Genomic DNA, 19,773 nt, shown 5'->3' with positions numbered 1-19,773 from the left:
AATTTTTATTTTTGATTAAAATACTGTCTTAATGTGTATTCAGGTTCGAATGAAAAAAATAAATTAGCAAATTCCAAATGGGCTCTTGAGTATAGATTCACAATAAATGCCCTACAATTTCTCTATATGCAAGGGCAGATAACTGTAGCATGCTTACCCAACTGTCATGAAAGGCAATGGATGTGTGAATATACAGCATACGGTATATATATTGTATGTATGATATATATATTTCATAAATATCATGATGCAAAAAACAACAGCTACTATGTACTTTTATCACTGTTTGTATCATATAATTATAATTGTTAAAGACAGTGCCTCAACATGTACTTCTGAATCTTATTACTGAGTTATCTCCCCTGACAATTGGTCGGGTTATTAATTTCATGTTTTATCTTAATTTTCCCTCTTATAATGAGTGATGTCATTCAAGAATGTTTTTGTAAAAGCATGTACATATCCATTTCTTTAATTTTGAATATTCATTATTCCTAATTAACATAAATGTCTCATATATGTTTTTATCAACATTTTCTGAGTTCGTGGAGACTCAAAATATGGGCAAAAATATGTAAAGATATATATAAAACCGATAAAGCACAACATACCCCAATATCGGTGATTTTAGAACTCCACATATCACTCTTATCTAATCTAACACATTAAGTGTTGGTTATAGTACGATAAATGTCATACGCTGCAATAAACACTAAAAAGCTATTCTAGCAGTCCTCTACTGGCAGGGAAGTACTAAGGATAATTCTGGAATCAGACGATGCTATTCTAGTACTGAGGACCAACAACAAAGAGAAGCTATAGCTAATACATGTACTGGTAATAATAAAAGAAAATAAAAGAAATCACCTCTATATTTTATAGGACATGTATGTCTAAACAGAACACCAGTTCTTTAAAGGACAGATTCAAATCACATAAGCCTAGTTTTAAGCATAGTTAACAATTTAAATCAACTGTGTATTAAGGACACTTGCCTGTAAAGAACATATTGGCTGCATATCTATAGTGTTATGGGTAGACTCCGATCAAACCTATCCAATGTGGCTTCTGTATATAATGAACACCTGTCTATAATAGACATTTCTCTATAAAGGAGAAGCTTGGATCCTTCATCTTGCACACTATATACTTGGACAGTCAATAAAAGTATCTAGACCTCTATATAAAGTTCAATAATAAAACATCAAGAGATCCCAGAGAAAGAATGATCCATGTCTGAGAGAAAGAATGATCTGTCTGAGAATGGAAAGGATTGAGGCTTTCAAATGAGAAAACATTTAAGTTTTATAGGAACTTTCAGGATTTTTTTTTTCATAAACCAAAAGTTTTATAACACTGTTTTTTTAAATCTAGTGAAAAGATAGAGCTAAGTTGGTAAAACACTTGTGTATCTAAGAACTATCAGAAAATGCCCTGTGTACTAGAAGGGAGGGAAATCCAATATATAAACAAAAATGATCTATCTAGAAAATTTTTACCCCGGCGGTCTATGAAAGTGTCCAAAAGGATCGTCAAGCATAGAGGAAAATCCAAAGTTGAGTGGAAATCCCATATGGAAGACACCAAAATGCTGGCCAGCAGGGGGTTGATGAAGCATTCCCATCCTCTCCCGTGGTCGCCGTGACGACGGCTGCCCGGTCAGGTCCATTCTCTCTCTTCGCCTGTATCCCCTCGTTGGTCTCCGACTGAAATACCGCCATTCTCTGTGACTCTAACGCAGGTTTCCTATTATCTATGCTAACCTTTCACCTTTTTTGTTGTTTACTAAACTAGGGTATCTAAGAATACTTTCCTTTTTGTTAATATACTTATTGCGACCTTTCACCTTATTGGTTGTTTTTTAACACTAGGGTTGCTATGGTTACTACCCTTCCCACTGACATGGATTACATATAATGAACAAAGAAAGGTTGACTGAGGAGAAAGGAGGTACGAAACATGCAGGAATAAACAGAAGATGGTGACTATAATGTAGACAGGATAATATCATGCTGAAAAGTAAAACAAATATCTACTCCCATCATGCACTAGCTAGGGTATGCTCTCATGCTTGTTGACAAGATATAATGTCATTGTGAAACTAAACTAGAATGGTGGAAAATATCAATATTAATGCACTTTTCTTACAGGACGATTTCTCGGCATAAAGTTAGTACATTATGTCTACTATAAGTTATGTTCTGTATGGTGCAGCCCACTTTTTTTACTTTTGATCATGTGTCCACTTCAAACACAACCTTATCTAATTCTTCGAGAATGAGACACTCATCCCATCCTGGTTGATGGCATATATGTATATTACCTGAGTATATATATACAGCTGCGGAACCTTGCTTTTATAAATCAATATACCCAATATACACCTAAAATACCAAATTTAACTTCGAGCTATTTTGTATATCCAAGTAATTATAGGCCTCTCAAAAAAAATCTTGACTCGCTTTACGTGGATGATTCAAAGTTTTACAATGTTGTATAGCTCTAAACTCCAAGACAAAAACATCCTTAGATAATAAATACAAGCTCAGTCCACCACAATGTCTATTTTCCTCAAATTCTATTGGACATTTTACTTTTATTTTAAAATCCTCAACTGCTTACCACTTCCATACATTATAGTACATGTCTTAACAACATGCATTAACCTTATGCAATATACTGTATATATATGAATCATTTTTACTGTAAAGTGTTTTCATCATCATCTGATGGCACATGCAGACCTGAAGCTATAACCATGACATCTTTACATCTAAACCCTGTGACTTTCATGTCTTTTTTCCTTAGTTAACTTATAATTAAAACTCATTAAGTTCCTGGTTATAACAAAAACTTTGAATACACTTTAGTAATTTTTCAAGTCAATGCCATTGGTCCCAACTAACAATATTGTAATTATATACATTTGTATAACATTGCACTGCTTGTTTCCATTCACATAGATAGACAATAGTTGATACGGGGGTTTAATCTGAGAAGAGCTACCTACCCTTGGAAGAAGTTATTTCATCATAATTTTGACTGAGGATTGATGTCATTTCTAATAAATTGACGACGGTATACATTGACGAATATTTACATATGGGTAGATAACTCTACATAACCAAAAAGGGTAGATAACTCTACACAACCAAAACAGGGTAGATAACTCTACACAACCAAAACAGTTCATTATAATCCAAAACATTGTTCTCTAGGGCATGAATGTTTCTATATAAGACAGATTTTCATAGGAGTTGAACTTCATATTATTAATCTATGTTAGAATCAAAGTCTGAATAATTTGAGGGTAGAATGAGGGGTTAGAATCAAAGTCTAAACAAATTGAGGGTAGAATGAGGGGTTATAATCAACAAAGACCCGAGTGTACTAGGGGAACCTGACATGGCCATGTGGTTGAGTATTAAATCATCCAAAACAGGTTCACAGGCATCATGTCCTATCTCTCACGTAAACCACAGACATCGTGTCCTATCTCTCACGTAAACCACAGGCATCGTGTCCTATCTCTCACGTAAACCACAGGCATCGTGTCCTATCTCTCACGTAAACCACAGGCATCGTGTCCTATCTCTCACGTAAACCACAGGCATCGTGTCCCATCTCTCACGTAAACCACAGGCATCGTGTCCCATCTCTCACGTAAACCACAGGCATCGTGTCCTATCTCTCACGTAAACTTCATTCACATCATTTACTAATTAACACCATAATTCTTACACCTAACAGAAACAATTCATCTAATATTGATATGGTACTGTATATGTGTAGCCGGTAATGTGTTGTTGTTTATCATTTAGGTCATCAGAATGTTATTTGTGAGAAAATAAGTAATAATTAATTCTATGTACTCTATATCATCCGATCACAAAATTAGAATTTGTGAAAATATAATTTTTCAGAATTACCAGGTAAATCAAAATTGCAACAAAATTCACAAGTGAAAATAACCATCTAATACAGTAGAGATCTATTTCATCAAATAGTTGTTCTCCAAAGCTCAGTACCCATAATAAGGTGATAGATTCAGTCTCCAATTGTATAATACAAACCTAACGGTATTGAAAAAATATTGCAATTTCTTGAGACATATATAAAAAAAAATTTTTTTAACAAAAACACAGTGATGTTTCACCATGATGTTACAAGTTTCTGACTTTTTTTTACGCGCTAGTGAAAATAACGGCTCTTTGTGCGATATTAAAGTCCCTGAATGTTGTGACAAATGAACAGCCAAGAAGCTTTCCTTGTTGACAATTAGTTGGGAGAGCAGTGAAGAAAAGAGTTTGTGTGGGCCTGTGTATGTGCTTACTCGCCTTGTGCTCAAAATAATCTCATAAGTTCTCTAAATGAAAATTGATTTTCCTTTTTTTTTGTAAGGAATAATAAAAACACACAAATTTAAAAAAATAAATAAATAAGTAGACAAGAGCATGTAATACTTAGTAATCTAAAGGTGACAGTTCTAATGTTGATCCAAACTTCAAAGTCTTATGTTTAGGAATATGCAGTAATTTACTGAATTTAACTTTCACTATGTATATAATGATACAGGTGTCAACCTTATACAGTTGTTTGAGTTCCATGTGGCCAGTTATCATGACGATGGATCAGGACATTAAAAGGCATATAGTACATAAAAATGAAACTAATTAAGGGATCTTCAGAAAGTGCAAATGTGCAATTGCGGATGACTGGTCATGTGACACGCAAGGCTTAGCCAATCAGAAGGCATGATGTTAATTTGGTCAGTAATTACAAAATTGCAATCCTACACTAACACACAAAATCTTCAAGGTCACAGCTAGGTGATATGGATGAGTTGTAAAGCGTTAATTTTTCCATATCAATGCTTCGTCAATAGATATGTCAACATGTGTTTTGGAAGCAACATACATGTAAAACAGATTTAACTGTAACGCTTGTAAGCTTATAGATAGCAATCCAAAAATAGATAAACGTGCAATATACATAATTAATTGCTCTTAAGAAAACTAATTAGCAGCCCACAAATGCCAATTTTGTTTGATATGACCAGGAAATTTCATATTGCCAGGTTTAAGTTATAACCTTTGCTGTAAATATTTTATCAGCCAGAATTCAATTTCCATAGAAAAGGATAGGTATGTTGCCTGTGTCTGGGCTATCACCAGGGAACATATGTTCATTTAAAAGTGATCACTTTTGTCTTTGATCTTCTGACCAATGAAAAGCTGTTACAACTATGCAGGCATGTTAATATGACAATGGGGATCACTTGATGTGGAACTGGACTGGCCTTAAAGGGAAGCAGAGTTACATTGTAAACCTAAATGTAATTTTCTATTTCTAGTAACACTGATCTTCACATTGGAACTTCAGACCAAAAGGCAATCTAAGGTAAGTGTTTTTGGTAAGAGATTGTCAAGTGTATCTTCAAGTGATAACACTTTGTTGTTATGAATACGGAGTTACAACAAGTGCTTTAAATGTTCTTCCAATTAAGGATATGTCAAGTTTGAAGGCCGATGAAAACCATAGTTACAGGAAAACCATTGTCACCAAACAGTACTTATATATCTTAACTCTGACATGAAAGGCCGATGATCAACACTTAATGGTCATGCCCAGATTCACAACACATACACACATTATAGATGGCATTAATTAATATGTTCATCAACAGAAACATTTAAGAAAATTGTAAGTATGTGTTAACTTTTGTTGTAATGCCCATAGTTTTATGTCATTTATGGACATAACAGATGTTTTTGGTAAGCTAGCTGTAGTGTTCCTCGAGGCAGTACGTGGCCCCATGACCTATGGTATTTTGAGACTGAGTGCTACAGTCATGGCCGGCAGTATTTTGCTTATGTTGTGTATAATTCAGTCTTAAATTTCTTTCAATTGGAGATGATTGGTTAAAGATGCTCCACCGCCGACAGAGCATAAATGATATTCATCACTTTAACAATAATTGGTGTTTAATCATGTATATATGTGTCTAATTAACACAAAAAATAATATAAGATAATTTATTTTGCATTTGGTGCATGCGCAATCCGTACTCTATTCCATATAGAATATAGTGCCACGGGATTTTTTTCGGGATGCAATTAATTATTTTTTGTAATTTTAACTTATAGTAAAATTCAAAGCTCAAACTTTCCAGAGGTGGTAATGGTGTAAAGTAAGTAACTTGTGTAACTGAAGAAAAATACTAAATCGTCTGCTGCTGTTTTTTATAGTGAAAAAATACCATTAGTCAGCGGTGGAGCATCTTTAAATGTGTGATAATTACTGCTAATTAAAGCACATCCTAGTTCTTCTGTAATAGAAAAAACTCTGGGCCCAGTTTCACAAACATTTTTGAACTTAAGGAAATTCCTTAACTTCAAATTCTCCATAGGAAGTTAAGGAAAAAACAACTTTAGTTGGGAACTTGCTTTTTCAACTTCTGTAATGCTTTCCTATGTAGAATTTTAAATTATGGAATTTCCTCAAGTTAATGAATGTTCATGGTCCTTGTGTAAACCTGGAGAGCACTTTCACACAACCAGTACCATGGTTATTGGTGACAATTAAATTAAGGCCAATTATATTGTGTACTGACAATAAGATCCTGTTGTACTATAACAGACACAAACCTGATCTTAGCTATAGGTCTGATGTGTTTGGAACACTACAAAGTTAAGGAGGTGTTATAAAGGTCAAAGGTTAAAAGGTTACGCAGGATTGTTAGGGTTAACTCAAGTTAGAAGGGTAAAAATATTCCAGTTATTCAAAACTATTCTTTTATTTCCTAAATGAAGCTAAGAAAAGACATTTTCTCTCAAAACTGAGACTATAAAGAAGATGAAATTATGATATTGATGGAAAAGTAATAACTGCCCCACAACAATATTTAGTCTGGTGCAGGATTTTAAATATATCTTGAGGTGATGAACGATTTTTTTCTTTTATATTTGTGTATCTGAATCCCATTAGTAGTTTAGACATTGTAGGGACACAAAGAAACTGACATAAAATTCTTGATGTCAAGTTAATCATAATTGATAAAATACATATTACACTTCAATTGTCATTTATATGATTTTTTTACATTCATTATGTCATAAACACAGAATATTATAATTTTCAAGAATATATCCTCACTAATTAACCAAAACAATTGCTTTGAACAACTGGATGTGACAATTATTAGTGTTATTTGTTTGTTAAAGCTGTGTACAAACACAATTATCACTGAGAATATTACAACAAAACAATATTAAAACAACAATGCTACATGCATGTATATTAAGTTTTGTTATGCCGATAGGCAACACTCAACAAACCGAATTAAAACCTGCTATAAAGGACACCTCTGTGTAAAGAACACCCGTCTATAACAGACATTCTTTTTATGTCCCTTCAGTGTCATTTATAGACAGTTTTGATTATATAAGAAAATCTTTATCACGTGTGTATATAGACAAAAAGCATTATTTTTCATCTTTAAGCTTTTGTAAAGATTATATTTTCTGTACTTGGAGGTGTATGCTGCTGGATTGGTAAGTTTTGATTTTTCACTTTAGTTTTGCTTAAACATACATCAAAGCCATCACAACTGAAGCAGTCTATATTTCATCAGTGCAAGACATATGTTAAATGTTACAAAACTAAACAAAATACTGTAAGTTACAAGACATTTCAAATATAACAAAACTGAACAAAATAAGAAGGTTTTTCAAGCGGTCTCACTGTCGAAGAGACAGTGCTGTTAAGCTTAGTTTCAGTTTGCATTAGGAAATTTTTAATCGCAAAAATCAAGGTAAAGTCAGTCCTTATCACAAGAGCAGATAACTCCGTACATGACAAAATTTACAAATTTAGACTTCGATCTCAGTCATCAGACTAACATGGTCAGTTAATTAAAAATTTAAGGAAAAAAAAATTAAAATTGATAATTCAATTACCAATATGCTAAAGAAATTTAAATTTTTTTTTATCCTTAAATCTAAAAAAGTCATAGATTATATTGATGATTTAAGCCTGAAAACATGTCCATGTTCGAAACAATAAGGAAGATTATACTTAAACATGTACACTTGAATGAAACCTTCTTTTAAAAAAAATTGTAAGCAAATAAAATGTGACACTAGAGAGGCATCCAATTTCTCATGCCGTCTGCCTGCCTAAGTACTCGCCCAGTCATGTGACCATTAAGGCAGTGATTGGTTAATTCAAACTCGATGTCGGTTAATCCGGACAATGCATTATGATTACCCTGCCAAACAAATTTGAATATCAAGAAGAAATTTGAATTCTATATGATAAACTTTTTTGGGGCTAAAAGTCTAGAGTCACAATCTTACTTACCCAGTGTCAGAAGATCCGAAAGAGTCGTCGGAGAAAAATGGAGAGGAGGAGGAAGCGAAAGGTGGGAATCCTGTAAAAGAATTTTGAAACATGTTGGAACCACCTCCTGGACCTAGAGAGAATAGAGAAATGGGTTAGGCAGCAAACACATGCGTCCTTAATATAAGTATGTAAATATGTACCAACCATACAACACTGAAGGGCCAACATCAGCTGTTCAGCTGTATATCCCAGACACAAATTAACAAACACAAGTGGAAATGTGAGAAATATATTTATTGTAAGCCTGCTATTTACTGGAGAAAGTATTTAGGGGTTAAAGGTCAATGCAAAAAAATTCTATGAATTTCTGAAGTTGCCAAATATCCTCATTGTCTTTGTTTTCTTTGTTTTTTCTTGTGTTTTTGAGAGAAAAAAGTACTTTTTATGCATTTTTCTCTAATCATTACTTCCAATTACTTTATCAAGCTCAAATTGGGATATTGTTGATAACATTTTGATATATTTTTTAAATGAGTTCATAACGTTTATCCATGTACATTATTTTTAGACTGACCATATAAAGGCCACCAGTCTCTCGAATATTGAAAAAAAAATCACTAAAATTTGGCTTGATTGTTTTTGTCTCTACTACATGTCTGATTCTAGTTTCAAACAAGGGGGAGATAATCTAGTATAGAACTCTGCTGAGAAAGTCTTATCAACAACTTTGTGTCTGGTGGCCAGTCTACATTGTGCATTATTTTATACACTAACTACATTGTCTATGTTAAGATTGGTACACATTTTGAGTACATTATTCTACATTAGTTAAAATGAATATTATAAGAATAATGATACACAATTGAAATATAAATCACAAACTTATAGGGTAAAATGAATATTATAAGGATTAAAATGGTACATTGTTAAAATGTAAATCACACACTTTTAAGGAACTGATTCTAATATAAAATAAAATTTCAAATCCTATTATAATACTCATTCTAATATAAAGTTACATTTCAAATCCTATTATAATCATGTGTGCTATAACGTAATTAAGTGACAAGTAATTCATATATATTAACATTCTGCAGATTGTCTACCGGTACTTACAAATATACTTGTTTACAAAATATACTAAATTCAACACACTTGTTTATATTTATAAAGACTCCACTCCACATCCTATTAACAGCCAAGGTCATTGAAGGATAGATTACATACTTGACTATAAAATATTAATCCCGTGTAATGTGACATCTGATATTTACATATGGGTCATTTGTAATTCAATACAGAAATTTGGTTAACAAAAGTGTGTTATTACAGTAAGCGAAATGAACATGTTCTGAAATCTCTATTCTTGTACAGATTTGAAATACATTTATTTCGTGAAATCAGCTAGATTTGACGTATACCGTATTACTGATTGAGATCTACATTTTTTTTATATTTGTATACCTGAGACATCAATGATAGATTAATAAAATCTCTCAAATTTATAACATGCATGGATATCTTGTCTCTGATGTGCAATGTATTCTGATAATATCATCAAATTAACATTAATTAGGATACATGTATAATGATGTTATTTTCCTATATCAAATGCATGCAAATATGAAACATATATAATAAATTTAAACTAAATTCATTAAAATTTTCCAAAGCATTTTTTTTTTCTATACAAACAGAAATATCAAATTAATCATGAGATAATAAATGTGTATAAAATTATGCAAAAATAATTTTTGTATATGATAATGATCATCTTCTAAACAAAATCATATGCTTTGATTTGGAGATTATAATTTTCCCTGCCATTATAACAGTTAGCGAGCAGCTTACTAAATTCTGTTCCTACAACCTGAATGTCTACTATCTGTCTCGCACTGGAGAGTTCTCCAGCTGGGAATGATTATGAGCACAAAACTACGAAGTAAGTTGGAATTCCTGGTGGAGCATTAATGCACATACACAGTGCATGTATATTACTTATTTACCGAGAAAACATGAACAGGACAATCTAGGATATATATGATAATATATATTTCTGAAATGTTTAGCTTGATGATGCTGAGATGTTCAGGTTCCAGGACCAGTGAGTGTCTTGTTTTCATATCAAAGAACAGCAATGTGATAATGATACCATAACCCATCTCAAAATTAACTGAAAACACCAAATATTGCTGAATCTAAATGGTTGATTAGAATTAAAGCCCTATTTACAGCCAAGGTCATTTAAGGACAGTGATGGACCAGGTGCTACAGAAGAGTAAGCAGTCTCCTCTACACTGACAACATTATAAAGTCTAGGCATCAAATCTTAATCCCAAACACTAGCTGTCAACAATCATCAAAGCCATACAATCTCAAAAATCTCTACTAACCAAGGAAATAAGTGAATTTATACTAGCCATCATTTAAAGCATTGAAAAGATGATTTATTTTGTCAGCAGAAATTTTTTGACTTTTTACCACTTGACATATTCCTTGACCACTATCCATGTAATCTTATCAAATTCTACACAAGCATACAAAGCACCACAATGTACTATTATTAATGCACTCCTTTCTAGTTACAGGAACTAATCAAAACGTTAATTATAAATGTATCTTCAATGTCAGACGTGAACTTAAACCCTAACACACAATCACCAAAAACACATGGTATATTTTTTACTAATGACAAAATCGTATCATTTATGCAACTTTGAGTCCAACAGAGATCTTAAATACAAAGAACAAATGTATGAACATTATACACTATGTAAACACTAATTAATTATTACTTGTGTCAATCCATGTACTAGATCAAAATCTCATGTCAAGATTTTAAACCTGATGGATAAAGATGATTGAGACCCCCAAAATGAAACATCATATCATCTGTATTAGCCCCATACATTACATAACTTGAACATTATCCCATTTCTTCTCAAAGGTGAATTACTCTTAAATCTCCATCAATACAACACGAAGCAGAGAGCAGTTATCCCCCTTAATGTTGTGAAATTGTCTCGTACATTAAATATATACCTAAAGGGAGGTAACTCTACTTAACTATTCAGATAGCTAGTGTGTATGTATATTTATGGTACCAATTACAATAACAGAATGGCAAGATGATATAACACATGACCAAACATGTTGCTTCCTTCACAAAATGAAAAAAAAACAAAAAACCTACAATAAAATAACGATTTGAGAGAAACCAACAACTGTCAAAGCTTACCTCCGAAAAATGAAGCAAATGGATCTCTGCCTCCAAAGAATTCGCAGAATACTTCTTCTGGATCTCGGAACTGGAATCCATGGAAACCGTGGAAGCTACCACCCATATCATAATCATGACCATTGTTTTGGTGACCCTGTAGCCCTTCCTTACCGTACTTATCATATATACCCCTCTTCTCCTCTGGAACAATTCAAATACATATATGTTATATTATTATGCTGATACATGAACACAAAACCACAATTTAAAGTATGAAATATGTCTGTATGTTATTTTTTAAATTTATTTTTTCTCATTACATTTTTACTTCTTTTAATCAAAATCAAATTAAGCATTTACAATACAAATTAAATTGTAATATATGCCAACTCCTTAGAGGTATATATAATATAATAAGGATATTACCAAGACAGTATTAAAATCAAATAGATGCTGAATAAAACTGGCTGGCTAGCTTTTTTAACATTAGTCACTTAAAGATGCTCTACCGCTGACAAAATGTATTTTTTCACTATCAAAAACAGGAGCAGAAGATTTAATTTTTTTCTTCAGTTACAAAAGTTACTTACTTTACATCATTACCACCATTGAAAGATTGAGCTTCTAATTTTACTTAGTTAAAAATATGAAAAATAATTAATTGCATCCGGAAAAAATTCCATGGCACTATATATCCTATATGGAAGAAAGTACTGATTGTGCATGCACCAAAGGCCAAATAAATTATTTTACATTATTTTTTGTGTTAACTAGACATATATACATGTATACATGATTAAACACCAATTATTTTTCAAATGTTGAATATCATTTATATTCTGTTGGAGGTGGAGCATAGTAAAGATGCTCCACCACCGACAAGACCATATATGATACCCATCAAACAATATTGGTGTTAAATTGTGTATGTATATATATGTCTAATTAACACGAAAAATAATTTAAAATAAATTATTTTGCTTGTGGTGCATGAGCAATCAGTACTTCATTCTATATAGGATATAGTGCCACAGAAATTTTTTGGGATGCAATTAATTATTTTTGATATTTTAATCTTGAAGTAAAATAAGACGTTCAAATTTTTCAATGGTGGTAACGGTGTAAAGTAAGTAACTTTTGTAACTGAAGAAAAGTACTAAATCGTCTGCTCCTGTTTTTGATAGAGAAAAAATGCCATTTGTCAGGGTTGGAATATCTTTAAAGGTTTCATCTTTAAGTCAGAACAATGTACTGTTGATTATAATAATTAATGAAATGATGTACATTTTGTACTTACGATCAGATAAGACTTCATAGGCTTCTGATATTTCTTTGAATTTTTTCTCGGCCTCCTCTTTTCGGTCTGGGTTTTTGTCTGGATGCCATTTGAGAGCTAGTTTTCTGTACCTGTACAAAGACGCAAATAAACATGTTTACTGGTAAAATGTCATTACACAGGATTAAGTTCAATGTCTTTGCAGACTGGAGTCTTTTTGTAAACAAGAGGCACAGTGAACATGTCACCCCCTTCCCGGTAATAAAGATATCAGGCAACATTCCCATTAAAGGCCGACTACCTATGCAAAACAAAAATTTTTCAAAATTTCTTAAAAACAATAGCAATATACGTAAATGTATATTAATTAATGATCTAAGATGATGTTATAACATCAATCAAACGCAAGATTTCCTGCGTAAACTATTTTAACAGTAAAGATTAATTTTGCTATCTGGGGCAGTGATAGTCAACTACTGGGCAGGATTTAGGACGATTGCAGGATATGTTAAACCAACAGCGTTATGAAAATTAGCATTTGATTTATCTAAATTAAAATGTTAAGAAGGTGATTGTAAGTGTAGTATTAATGGTAAGTTAATAACTTATGTGACTCTATAAATTAATCTTTTTCATTTTACATTCCCATTTTAAAAATTAAAAGCTGTTTCAGAAAGGTAGTGCCCCCTTAAATGTTTATGTTACTATAGCATGGCTTTAAGGTTGCAGTCTCAGCCTGTAACTATTGTAGGTAGAGATAAGAGTGCTGCTCATTGTACGGCCTCTCTCTAACACTGAGAAATGGCACCTCTTAAAAGAGTTACCTCCCCTTGATACATACAATAGATGGAAAACAGAATTTGGACACTGTTATAGAAATGTAAACTATCTATTGTATTATTGTAAATTAGAGTAACTTTTAATTAAATACATGTAGCAGCAACCTCACAATACTTTGTCTTAAATAATTACAACACAAATTTGTGTAATTGAATGCTATTGGAACCATCATATTTGGCCTCTATAGCAAGGTTCCAGATTATACAGGTTTTAACTTGTACACAGTCTTCAAAGAAGAACATGTCATACAACATACATTTGACAGGGATCTGGATAAGACAAGGGTGGGGATTGGAGAGGGGGGGGGGGCAGGGATGTAGGTGGGGGTGGGAGAAGGGGGGAAGGGCAGGGATGTAGATAAGTGGGGAGCTTTTTAAAGTGTTATGATATAAAGACATGCTAACTGCTAGGTTTTAAATTAAGTCTAAACAGAAGTTGATAAATATATAAAGTACAAGTTGTCAAGACCTAAATGATTTTATGATAGTTGATAATAACATACATGTATATATTAAGATCAAAACCATACAGTTATTTTATAAAATTCCAACACTATAAGTATACAATCCTGTAGCCATAATATTAACCAGCACCAGAGCATTTCTCAACTTCACAAGAAATAAGTACATAATGCAGACACTTGTTTTTCGTGAAAATCTAAAACGAGAGTGAAAGTTCTAACACATACGTAAACAAAATTATTTTGGGCTGCTATTTACGTAGGGTTTAAAGTTATTTACGCCACCGTGTGGGGGAGAATGGCAGCATGGCTTATCAATAACTGCCAAAATCCTTCAACATCACAAACTACAAGAAACTACCTGAATGATTCAAAACTAGCAATTTGATTGGCTCCCATCCAGACAAGTTACGTGCATGGGTACTGTATTTATGGATTTAATGATCAACCACTGTTCACATCTCGTGTGGTGAAAGATTGCAGCTAATGGTATGTTTGTAATCACAGTATGTTTACTTCAATATTTACAGATATTTCACCTGGAGAGTGACAACATGAAATTCAACTGTTACCACGGTAATTTCTTTCCCGTTACCGTTAATGTTCTCACGGTTAAGAAATTGTGTACTTGGAGAAGAGATAATCTAGGCAAAGATCAATAAATTTGAAGTGTTTTATTTGAGAAATGTTGATAACTCTAAGTGCTACACTCAGTTACTATAATCAGCAGGTTCAGTGAATATACCTTTTTTTTGTTAGAGTTTTATATAATCATTATAGTGATATGTCTTATGTTCTATGACATTTGGCTTATCGATCATATTAAATATCTAAATCACATACCCGTCCACAGTTATAGGACCATGGTATCAATGAAACTCTTAGGCCCATTTAATTTAACATTTGGGACTATCAATCCCCGCCAGCAGACTGTCAGACTGAACCACTATGCCATATACTGCAGCCCCTTGGGATCTGAATGTTGGAGATTGAGGAAGTTGAATTTGTCTGATATGCAGCTTCTAATCACAATATTGAATCATCAAGATATTCAACTTTATTTGTAGCAATAAACCCCAAAACAATCAGACTGTGAAATCATCAAGATATTCAACTTATTTGTAGCAATAAACCCCAAAACAATCAGACTGTGAAATCATCAAGATATTCAACTTATTTGTAGCAATAACTCCCAAAACAATCAGACTGTGAAATCATCAAGATATTCAACTTATTTGTAGCAATAACTCCCAAAACAATCAGACTGTGAAATCATCAAGATATTCAACTTTATTTGTAGCAATAAACCCCAAAACAATCAGACTGTGAAATCATCAAGATATTCAACTTATTTGTAGCAATAACTCCCAAAACAAGATATTCAACATTCAAGATATTTATTGTAGCAATAACTCCCAAAACAAAGTGTGATGGGAGTCAATGGAAAAGAAGAAACCTTTATTACTCATCCTAAATCTAATGTTAAAACATTTCTGGAATAGTTTGCCCATGATTCCATAGAGATACTTATAATTCCTATAGACCTGAAGCATTGCCAAGCTCCCACGAGACAACAGGGATACAACAGAGAAACTCCATTCACAATGATTCATTTCACCACTCTCAGACAGAGATTTCAATTTTCCTTTTTTTCCCTTAGTAAAGTGTTACTTTCATTTCTTATGAACATATATATATATATATATAAATCACATATCATGTGTATAATTTTGTTCTTTTTTCAATCAAATGTTTTTTGGCTATAATCCCCAATGAATTTCCAAGAATTTATCATTTATAACTTTCATCCACAGTACAATTTTACTTACTGCCATACATTACTCAAAATACCAGGCATTATTTTCAAATTCCATGTGTTCATGATCACTTTTCTCATGATTTAAATATGATTAGCTTCTGAAGTACATGCCTGTTAGTGTTACCAGTAATAAAGTGATTCTGTTTGTTAGGTCACAAGAGTGGTACTTAACATTTTGTAACTTTTGACAAACCAGTGATTTTTACATTTTTTTGGATCTTTTGAAAAATAACTTATAACTCACTTGAATAAAGAAATACCCTAAACAGGCATTCATTTCTCAGATAACCCAACATGAATAAAATATGCTGTACTTGAATCAATAATAGTGCTTTTTTTATTTTATATTTTTGCGAATGTTCATGAACAATTCTTCTTTAGCATTTAGCTTTCCCTGGGTTGTCATGGATAAGGAAGTTAAGTGGCCGAGTGTCATAGGAAAGTGTCTAACCTACAGCCTAAGAGTCTGGCTGTAAATGGTCACATGACAATTAAACAACCAAGAGCTAGGTAACAGATGTTAGATACCCTAACCACTACACCTGACTGGAGTTGAGGGCTATATGTACAGTAAAACATGGTTATAACAAATTCGCTCACAGCAAATTTACACGAGATAGGGGGCAGTGGTTAGAATGTCCCGACATATTAACACAAGCCATCCACCTCTGGGTCCCGAGTTTGAATCCTATTTGGGGCAGTTTTCAAGTGAATAACTGCTGATCAGTTGTTTTTCTCCGAATACTCCGGCTTTCCTCCACCATCGGAACTTGGCATGTTGTTAAATGACCCTCACTGTTACAAAATAGGCCATTAAACTAATCAAACAAAATATACAGATAGAGTTCTTCTGGCCACTGACAACCAAAGGTGGAAATTTAGTCCGGATAGAATATCATAGCCACTGGAAATCTAGTCCAGATAGAATATCATAGCCACTGGAAATCTAGTCCTGATAGAATAACATAGCCACCTGGAAATCTAAGCTGGATAGAATATCATAGCCACTGGAAATCTAGTCTTGATAGAATATCATAGCCACTGGAAATTTAGTCCGGATAGAATATCATAGCCACAGAAATCTAGTCCTGATAGAATATCATAGCCAGTGGAAATTTAGGTCGGATAGAATATCATAGCCACTGGAAATTTAGGTCGAATAGAATATCATAGCCACTGGATATCTAGGTCGGATAGAATATCATAGCCACTGGAAATCTAGTCCTGATAGAATATCATAGCCACTGGAAATTTAGTCTGGATAGAATATCATAGCCATGGCCACTGGAAATCTAGTCCGGATAGAATATCATAGCCACTGGAAAGATATATATCATAGCCATGAATAGATATATCATAGCCACTGGAAATCTAGTCCGGATAGAATATCATAGCCACTGGAAATCTAGTCCGGATAGAATATCATAGCCACTGGAAATCTAGTCGGTAGTATATCTAGCCATCAGTTTTATCGGATAGAATATCATAGCCAATGTCGAATATCAAGTCTGTGGATAGAATATCATAGCTAGTGGTGTAACAATATATCGATAAAACGATATATTGGGATGTTTTGCCTCGCGATACAATATATCCAATACAAAGATAAAAAAATTGCAAATCGAGAAGTTGTCCGGAAAGTATAGTCGTAGTTTGTTTTCTTTGTTAGAAGAATTACATTAATACAATTAAAGTGTTTATGATGGAACCATACTTAAATGGACCATATTTTGTTGTATTAAAACATTAAATGGGGAACATTTGTTATTTTAATTTGTTATTTAAAAATTCATATTAAATTGTGATGTTGTTTTGTAACGCATCTTGATTGTCTTTTCATTTTCTTCTTATTCTTCTTGACCAAGGAAGTGAAAAGCATTGCTACTAACTATATACATTTCATACAAAAACTGATATATTGTGCCAATGTAATATATCGCGAATCAGTCACGATACAAAGATCTAATGAAATCCACTGGAAATCTAGTCCGGATAGAATATCATAGCCACTGTAAATCTAGATCGTATAGAATATGATAGCAACTGGAAAGCTAGTCATGATAGAATATGATATAGCCATAATGCTATCGATAGATAGGCAATCCAGATAGAATATGATATAGCCACTGGAATGCTAATCCAGATAGAATATGATATAGCCACTGGAATGCTAATCCAGATAGAATATGATAGCCACTGGAATGCTAGTCCAGATAGAATATGATATAGCCACTGGAATGCTAATCCAGATAGAATATGATATAGCCACTGGAATGCTAATCCAGATAGAATATGATAGCCACTGGAATGCTAATCCAGATTGAATATGATAGCCACTGGAATGCTAATCCAGATAGAATATGATAGCCACTAAGTAGCACTTACAACACAGATACAGCGGTCCCTTATACTCTTATTATTATACACTGACCAGAATGTTTAACAGGAAATGCTATATTAACCTAAATTGTAAAACCCAAAGAAAAACCTCAGGAAATGGCTAATATGTCTACTTTAATGTTCTATTTTGCCATGGCTGTTTGAATGTAAACTTACAGGAAATTAGATAAAATTTCATAAGTGGCTGCCAAGGAGAAAATTTCCTAAAAACAAACTTATTGAAAAGGAAATATTGATGAACACATTTTACTATATTTTACATTGCAATATACTTTTATAACCACAATAAATATGAAATTTATCTATATGCCTCACATGTAAAAAATGATTAATCAAGTAACAAAGATAATGAGAAAGAACCTCAGATAAATGGGCATTACTTTTAGTTTCACCTTTGACCTTGAACCAGAGAGTACTCTAAATCAACCAAACGTTTTCAACATTTGATAATCTGGATATGAAAAGTCATCTTACATGTGTTAAGGAGGCCTAATACCTGAATAAAGTTTAAGCTTGCTCAGTCACAGATTTTTTTCTATATTTAGTAACAGTAATTGACCCTTGGACCTGAAATTTAACAAGAGGCCCCTAAGGGCCTTTAGGGTCATCTGACCACCTTGGCAATAGCTGTATTGGAAATTAATTAGATATGGTGTCATGGTAGCCATCTTCAATTTGGGATCAACCAGAGATGAAACAACACTTTGTCAAGATCATATCAGGGTCATTCCAGGCAAGTTTCAGCCAGTCATTTTCACACTTTGGTAGCCCTCCACCCCAGCAAGCTATAGGCCAAATATGAATACCCTTGACCTTTAGGTAAGTTAGAAGAATTCATGCAAAGAATTTAGTCTATTTGACCCATATGACCTTGAAAGTAGGTCAAGGTCATTATCATTTTCACAACATTGGTAGCCCTCCATCCCAGCATATCACAGGCCAAATATGAGTACCCTGGACCTTTCGATAGGTGAGAAGAAGAAGTTGTTCGAAGATTTTAGCCTATTTAACCCCCTGTGACCTTGAAAGTTGGTCAAAGTCATTATCATTTTCGCAACTTTGGTAGCCCTCCATCCCAGTGTACAACAGGCCAAATATGAGTATCCTGGACCTTTTGGTTAGTTAGAAGAAGTCATTCAAAGATTTAAGCCTAGTTGACAACCCGTGTCCTTGAAAGTAGATCAAGGTCATTCATTTTTACAACTTTGGTAGACCTCCATCCCAGCATGATAAAGGCCAAATATGAGTACCCTGGACCTTTCGGTAGGTAAGAAGAAATCGTTCAAAGATTTTAGTCTTCTTGACCCCCTGTGACCCTGAAAGTAGGTCATGGTCATTCATTTTCACAACTTTGGTCGCCCTTTATCCAGCATACCCCAGGCAATATATGAGTACCCTGGACTTTTCGGTAAGTT

General features: G+C 33.3%; 1 protein-coding gene across 9 annotated transcripts in view; it reads right to left on the bottom strand.

Annotated features, from left to right (window-relative positions):
• Positions 1–19,773, bottom strand: part of LOC138314515 (dnaJ homolog subfamily B member 6-like) — a 48,874-nt gene that overhangs the window by 6,999 nt on the left and 22,102 nt on the right. For 6 of the 9 annotated variants that reach the window (XM_069254879.1, XM_069254880.1, XM_069254883.1 and 3 more), the window contains 4 exons: positions 12,861–12,970; positions 11,582–11,764; positions 8,362–8,473; positions 1,500–1,706 (listed from right to left, as the gene is read on the bottom strand). In XM_069254879.1, coding sequence (XP_069110980.1) covers positions 1,500–1,706; positions 8,362–8,473; positions 11,582–11,764; positions 12,861–12,970 — 612 coding nt within the window. The remainder of the gene's footprint in view (positions 1–1,499; positions 1,707–8,361; positions 8,474–11,581; positions 11,765–12,860; positions 12,971–19,773) is intronic. The other 3 variants (XM_069254885.1, XM_069254886.1, XM_069254887.1) reach the window with 3 other exon arrangements.

Source organism: Argopecten irradians, chromosome 2 (genome assembly GCF_041381155.1).
Source record: "Argopecten irradians isolate NY chromosome 2, Ai_NY, whole genome shotgun sequence".
Lineage (NCBI taxonomy): Eukaryota > Metazoa > Mollusca > Bivalvia > Pectinida > Pectinidae > Argopecten > Argopecten irradians.
The sequence above is the reverse complement of the archived record's forward strand: the minus strand, read 5'-3'. Positions and strand labels throughout refer to the sequence as shown.